Source organism: Fragaria vesca, linkage group LG5 (genome assembly GCF_000184155.1).
Source record: "Fragaria vesca subsp. vesca linkage group LG5, FraVesHawaii_1.0, whole genome shotgun sequence".
NCBI lineage: Eukaryota > Viridiplantae > Streptophyta > Magnoliopsida > Rosales > Rosaceae > Fragaria > Fragaria vesca.
Window position 1 is genome coordinate 11,186,239 of NC_020495.1, and position 7,738 is coordinate 11,193,976.

Genomic DNA, 7,738 nt, shown 5'->3' on the forward strand with positions numbered 1-7,738 from the left:
GTATATATATATATATATATATATATATATATATATGTATCATTTAGGTTGATTGTTCGGGTATCTCGTGTTTCTGAAATGAACATAACATTGTAATTTTTGAGAAATATTTGCCCCTCCTAGAATGTCTTAAAACCTCTTGAGAATTTTTATGAAGTGTGTGAGCTAGCTATCAAATTTGAAAACACACGATCTTAATTATAGTTTTGGGTTCAAGCTAGTCGGTGCAAATGTTTTTATTTCGTGTCAATTTAAAAAAAAAAAATTTAATAAATCACACACCTTACATATGTTTAGTGAGATTTGAACCCATGACCTCAAAATTGTTAGTGAGTTTTTATTTCGTGTCGTTTATGCACGGATTGTACTTGAGAATGTTGTGCTATATGATGGTTGATATATAATTAATGTGATAATTAGTGTCAAAGGTGATAATTAGTGCGTTTGTGGGAGGATTGAAAGATGCAAAAGATGAGCTCTCGATCAGGCAAGAGTCTAATTAGTGTGTTTGTGTTGGATTATTTCTTGTATGGTGGGATTAGTGGATTATCTACTGATATAGTGCGCGTACTGGCTGTTACCTCATTAGAGGATTTTATTTCAATATATTTCATGTTATGTTTTGTGTGTAATTAATTTATTTTTGCTATTCATATATATTGAATAATTGTAAAGAGTAATGAAGCGGCACAACGCAGTTGTACATTATGAAGATACAAGACAACTCATACAAGCATATAATTAATTCGAACTCATGTTACATGGATCTGTTGTATTACATATATAATCTGATAGAATCCGGCGTTTAATACTGAATTAAAAGACAGAATCTGACAACAAGATCACTAGAGATCCCCGTAGGAAAAAAATAAAATTAACTGATCTGCTACACCGTTGGAGCACCAACGCTCATACAGGAGCATTATTACTGTTGTGAGATAGAGGAAGTGATGATGGAGGCATGGAGCTGTGAGTTGGATAGCAAGGGCAAGCTTTGGGCTTGGTTCACTCGGCCTTGACTCGCAGGTGATCTAAACAAGGCATCATGTACGCCGCCGGACTGGCCTGAAGTTCCATGAACTCTTCATATGACATTCCGATGTATTTTGGTGCTTCACCGCCCAACAACTCCGGGATTGGAAGAGCAGCAGTGTCAAGTGCAGGTCCATGTGGTACAGCTATGGAGATCCTTGTAGCTCTGTTGTTCACAACAGCCCGATGCCAGACGCTCTTGTACTTATCATTAGTCAATATCTGCATTTGATCACCAATGTTAACAACAAAAGCACCCGGAGCACAATCAACGAGCACCCACTTCCCGTTGTGCTGGACTTCAAGGCCTCCCATATCATTCTGAATAAGAAGAGTCACAAGTCCGTGATCGGTGTGAGGGGGGATTCCGATGGCTAGGTCGGGCTGTGGACACGCCGGATAGTAGTTAGCGGCGAGGATTTGCATGCCACGGTCCCAGTTCATGGCCTTGGCTATGTACTCAGCCTCCAACCCCAAGCTCTCAGATATTCCGCTCAACAATTCGGTAGCAACTTGTCGAGTTTGTTTGCTGAACTCGAATGAAACGTCGCTGTACTCAGCGGGCTTGTGGAGTGAGTGGAACTCCGGGTGTGCTATGACCTTGAGGTAATCCCTCCACAGACGAACCTTGTCGATCGCAACGTTAAAGCTTGTCCCGCACTTGATTGGTTCCAAAAGCTTCCTTGATTGGAACTCCTTCTTCTCCTCCTCAGGAAGCTGAAAAAACTTGTGGCACGCCTCTATCATCGATTTCATCAGGCTCTCAGGTACACCATGGTTGATAACCTAATCAAGAAAAAACTACTATCAGCTACCGGCCTTCATTTTGCTATATATTTCCACATATATTACTAGCTTTTGTAGTAAGAAAACTATCTTCATGTATATATACCTGAAAGAATCCCCATTCCTCGCAAGCTTTCCCAAGCTTTTCAATGGCGTCGGCACGGAGTTTTGGGTTGCTGGAGGTGAGATGGGCGAAATCGATGGTGGGGATAGAGTGTTCTGGGTCACTGGCATCGGCTTGATCGTTGGGGTCCTTGACGTAGGTGTACTCCGATGGTACGGAGTTGAGTTCAGCCCCGGTGTCGGTAAGTGTCTTGATGCTTGCTACTTTGGTTTCGTCGGCGACGGCGGTTGTTGTAGGTGCCATTTGGGAGAGGCCGGGAAAAGAGAAAGAGACCTGAGTGTTTGGTTAGGACTGATGGAATGAGAGAGAATGATATGAGTTTAGTTGTTGTGTAGGTTTGAAGAAAGATCGAGTTGCTATTTATAGCGCCAGGAAGGAGAGCTCAATTTTTCAACGTGGAGAAATGCATTTTGATGATGTTATTTATTTTAGTGTCGAACTTCGAAGGTGGGTGACTGGGTGTGTAGGCCGACGGCCACTGCTGACCATGTTTCGAATAGTAATTGTCAAAGAAAGCCAGCCAGCTGGGACAGGCTTATATGGATCAAGATTCTTTTAGTGCTATAAATCCATACTAAAGAATAAATCTTAAAATTAATCCGATATGATAATCATAGTGACAAAACAAGAAGGATCAAAAAAAAAAAAAACAACAAGAATTAATTTAACCTGCTTGTAAGCTTGTTTGATTGGTTGCTTCCAAGATTGGCACATATACATATGACTGGAAATTTGATGTGCTATTCCTAGCAGGTTCCTAATGATCTGCCTCATGAATTAATTAGCTAGAATTATGCTACTAATATCTTATTCTTGTTACACTCGTCATTTTATTTAATTATGAAATCATTTTTTTATTTTGGAAAGAAATATTATGAAATCATTAATTAGATTTACTAATACTTGATTGCAGATAGAGAAAATGAAAGGAAAAAAATCTGCCAATATAGAATTGTTTTTCAGACAACGAATGTGCAATCCAATTCACAATTAGCTAAAAGATCAACGAAATCCAAGTCAACTCTCAAGAAACTATCTATCAATTTAATGATGTTAGTCCGTCCCGGAGCAGAACTAGGGATTATAACTTTGGGTCAGCATGCATCTTACCACACGCTTGAACTGATTTTCTGACTAGAAAACCCTAAGCGGCTGGTGTTTCATCCTCTTACTATAGTTATCACATGAAATTCAGTGTTTGTGGTTTATGAAAAAAACTTGTTCTTTGTGATCGACCAAGCAGATTACGCCTTTGTATAATCTTCACTTGAAATTCATCAATAGCATGGAACACATTAGCAAATAAAAGTGGTTGGATTACACTATCATTCACATCTCTACCAAAATTAATTTCCTCCACTATCCTATAGACAATATGCATCCCACCAAAAGCTTACCCTACAGGCCTACATGACATCTTGTGTGACTATACATGATCGAGCTAGACACATCCCTAAAATGAACTCTAGCATAAGTAGTGGTTCATCTAGCATTATATATATTGCAATTACTCATCTATATATTAGAGTAGTTTTCTTGTTATTGATTTATATATAGCTTGCCATCATGTTAAAAAATGTATACTATAATTCATGTCAAAAAGAGAACGACTTATGCATGACTATAGCATATTACATGATGAGAAATTAAACCAATACCATGCATACATGAAAAACATTGCTCACTTTCATGATTTTTTTGTTTAGTGGATCTTTAGAGATCGGTGTCTTTCTGTTACAATGGACTTAATTTATTGGTCTTCTCCGCAGTTTCTTCCCTACAGGAAAATGCAGATGAGTGATGACCTCAATTACCAAATTTCTCTTAGCAATCTTTACGTGTCGGCAATGGCCGTTCCAAGACAACCAAATTTCTTTCACCTTTATGAAGTCGGTTCTGTTTCCGAGTGCTATGTTTAGGGTTTCCATGCAAGAGTACAACTGCAAGATTATATTTAGGGCTCAGATGTGATGTGCATGTATGGAAAGACAAACAAATGGTTGGTAGAAAGTAGGTCGATGTTGTTCGATATCTTGGGGAAGTTTTTGCCACATCGTTAATGTGGTCAAGAGTTCATACATATGCTAGTGATACAAATTTGACTCTGGAGCTCACTCTTTCATTTCCGTCGTGTCTTTCACTATCACTTAAGTAGCAGCACCAGAACGGCAGAACCAGTACGTACACACACAGCAGTACTGCTGATCGAGTTAGCTAGCTAGCTTAGCTAGAACACCCCCGTGTCCAGTAAGGTCAATAATTTCCCGTCGTTTGATAATGATTAAACCCACTTTGATCCACAATATTCAAACCAAGCCAGCCAAGGAAAAGCATATACAAATATATGGACGAACACTATCGAAAATATCTATCTTCTAGAATCAAGAGAGTTTTAACATTTGTGAGTACTTAAATCACTAGCGCCCAGTGCCATCCTAGCTACTTGTTTACAGGTTGGTGCAGATGCTCGTGTAGTACGTGCCAAAGCCATCCCAAATAATCAAATTGATTATGATCCTAAAACAAGCATTATTTGTTTGGGTTTGAAGATTCCGAATTCCCGACGGATCAGGGAATTCTTATAAACAATTCCCGGATCTTAAAGTAATCTCTACGATGACGAAGAAAATTCGTATGATTGGAATTTGGATATAGATAGATATACAAAATACTGAGTCAAACTTTGGGACTTGATTTCCTTTTCGGTTTGACATTCAAAATAGATACAAAACAGGGTTCTTAAGCTTAGTTTGATATTGTGGTTTAAAATCTTAATTTTTTAAAAATTTAGTTTTAAATAAGCAACCTCCAGCTTGCTTTCTAAAAGCATCTTCAGCGGTATTGCTAAATCAAATTTTTTTTGAAATTTGACAACTTTTCGAATGAATAGGAGCTTCAACAGTATACCTAAATGGTTGCTAAATTTAATGATTGCTAAACAAAATTGATAAATTTGTCAACTGAGCCATGAATTGCTAAATGAATACTTATATTTTCCTTTTTTTTTCTTCCACGTGTCAATTTATAATTCGTTAAAAATATTACTTAACTTACACTTAGCAATAACTGCTTGAGCCAAATTCTTATAACAATTGCTAAATCTCATAATTATTGCTAAATTTAACTATAGGTTTAGTTACACTGCCAAATTCTTTATCGTGGTTATTTAAACTAAAAAGTTCTACATAAACGCGTTTTAAGATTTTACCAAATAGAAAATTTATCTAAAATGGTGATTATAAGTGATTTTAATCCCCAAAACTCAATACCAAACTAGGTCTAAGTAGTTCAAGAATTTAGCCAAGGGGTGATCATTGAATGGAATCAATGGATAATGTCATGGTTTCCTGTCTTAGCTAGGCTAAGTCTACCCCACATGTTTTTATTGGCTGGTCACCCCAATTTGGTCAGTTTGGTTTTCAATTTTATACGTAGAATGAGATATATACAGAGCAAATAAGAAGATTCGGAAGTGTCTTTTGGGGTTTGGTTCAAGGGGTGAGTTAGATAATTTAGTTAGAAATTGTCAAACATATTTTCCTCCAACGAAACTTATGCATAAAACACGAATTTGATCCCTAACTTGCTCGTAGTTGTAATCCTTTGTTGGTGTTGTGTGATTGTTTTATAATTGCAGTTTATTGAATGAAATTTTTCTTTAATAAAAAAAATAAATTTGATCAAAAATGAGATATATAATAATACTTCGGAAAATAAAGATGAAAAGTTTATGATCTAAATAACATTTAACCAATGTAAATATTGTAAGTTCGACTCACAAAATTTAATATTTAATAATAAAAAAACTAATTCGATCAAAAATGAGATATATAATAATACTTCGGAAAATAAAGATGAAAAATTTATGATCTAAATAACATTTGACCAATATTGTAAATGTTGTAAGTTCGACTCACGAAATTGTAATATTTGAGTTGTTTATCTAAGAAAAAAAAACATTTGACCAAAGTAAATCAACAGTTGTAAAAAATGAGGCAGAGTTTTTACTTGCTAGATCATGCATGGTTTTTAATGAGGTCACATTTAATCCCTTGGGATGTAATATCCAACAGCTTATTAATAAAATTTATTTTTGATAAAGAAAAAATCAACAGTTGCCAAAAATCATCTTTGTTATGGACAGTAATGTTGAAGTTGTTACATATGTTATATTAATGATAGTTAAACTGAAATTCTTCATATCTAATCACCTCCATGTACTAGATTTTGTAACTGAAGCCTCTATATTTTAGTTAATTAGAAACCAAAACGAAGGCCACTGTACTTAACAACCTAGCTCTAATTAGGACTAGAACCGGTCATTAATAGAAATAAATGCAAACTAGATCTTTAATCACCAGCCCGGTTGCAGCTCTTGAAATTCATTTTCAAGAAATATTTGACATGCAATCGTTTAAAACATATCTTGAAAGCTTTAACAAAAATAAACCTAGTAATATTAAAGTTAAACTACTGCATATAAAATGTTCGCAACAGAACTAAAAGACCGCTACATATATGAACATCATCATCAGTTTAGTCGATCAAAAATTGTAGTCTTTAAACTATTAGTGTAAACAAAGCAATTTGTAGGTGTACGTTGTTATGTTAATGTAAATTTGACTCGTTATTTAGTCTTTAAACTAACTAAATATAACAAGTTGCATATTTATTCTGCTGTTTTAAAAATCTCTTTCAATTGATTGCATCACAGCTTTTGTTATGCTAAAACCTACGTAAGTCTTATATGTCATCTCCACATTCTAAATCTTATAAATTCCCTTCGATAGTTGGTTACATTTTGTTCACCCATGCCACCTGATCTACATTTGGAGAAAAACAACTTTAAACCATCACATAAAGCCCCCCCGACAACTAATGTGACATATTTACTATATTATTATAGCGCCTGACGCGGTACTGTTCCCGTGAACAGTGACAGTTGGGTTTGGGCTTTTTTTCTCTCCTTGGGCTTTTGGGCCTGCGTCTCGCCGTTTTCTCATTCTTTTTCTTGCTCTCTCTCGATCTCTCTCGAAACTCCACCGAATCGTTTTTTCTTCGTCTCTATGCGTCCTCTCCCTCTTCTTCGTTCCTGCCCTTTTCGAAAGGAGAAGAGAGATCGCTTCCTCAACTCTTTTCTTTCTCGCTTTCGTTCTTCAAACTCAACCAAATCTCTTGATTTAGATTCAGACTCTTTCACCGTTCTGAAGTTTTCTGTTGGAAACGAATAAGAGTAGGTACTGTGTTCTGAATCCTTATCTGCGACGTTTGTTATAGTTTTTGGGATTTTGGATCTTCGATTTGGTACATGATTATGAGATATTTAGATATCTCGACATCTATTGGTTTTGTTGTTTTCATTGATCTTCAGCAGATTTGATTCTGACACCTCAAGGTCGATTGGATTGGTTTCAAGCTAGGATCTCAGTGAATTTGATCTTTCCAGGTAAAGAATTTGATATTTTCAACTTTTTCTCATAACTGGGTTTGGACATTTCTTCTGTTTCTCAAGGATGCGTATGGGTGTGTTGGGTTCTTTCTCTGTTTTGCTTGCATGTGCCGATGGTTTGATTGGGATCTTAATATGCTATTAAGAGTATTTCCCTTTATTACAACAGGATAACCAATTTCATTGGCAGCATATATATATATATACAATACTGAACCTATAATCATATGACATGGAAATTTTTATCCTTCTTTTCAGGTTGAGTTGAGTTTCGCAGTCAAGCTAGCTGATTGTATTGTTAATATATCAACTTTGAAAAGGTACTTTAACTCCATTAGGCTCTACTG

The 7,738-nt window shown here is 36.0% G+C and overlaps 1 protein-coding gene across 1 annotated transcript; it reads right to left on the minus strand.

Annotated features, from left to right (window-relative positions):
- Positions 1-738: 738 nt before the first annotated feature.
- LOC101312730 (probable 2-oxoglutarate/Fe(II)-dependent dioxygenase-like) lies at positions 739-2,275 on the minus strand. Its single transcript, XM_004299579.1, has 2 exons — positions 1,925-2,275; positions 739-1,818 (listed from the first exon to the last, which is right to left on the minus strand). Exons 1-2 carry the CDS (start codon positions 2,183-2,185, stop codon positions 1,006-1,008), a joined length of 1,074 nt encoding a protein of 357 aa, XP_004299627.1. The 5' UTR covers positions 2,186-2,275; the 3' UTR covers positions 739-1,005.
- Positions 2,276-7,738: the final 5,463 nt, after the last annotated feature.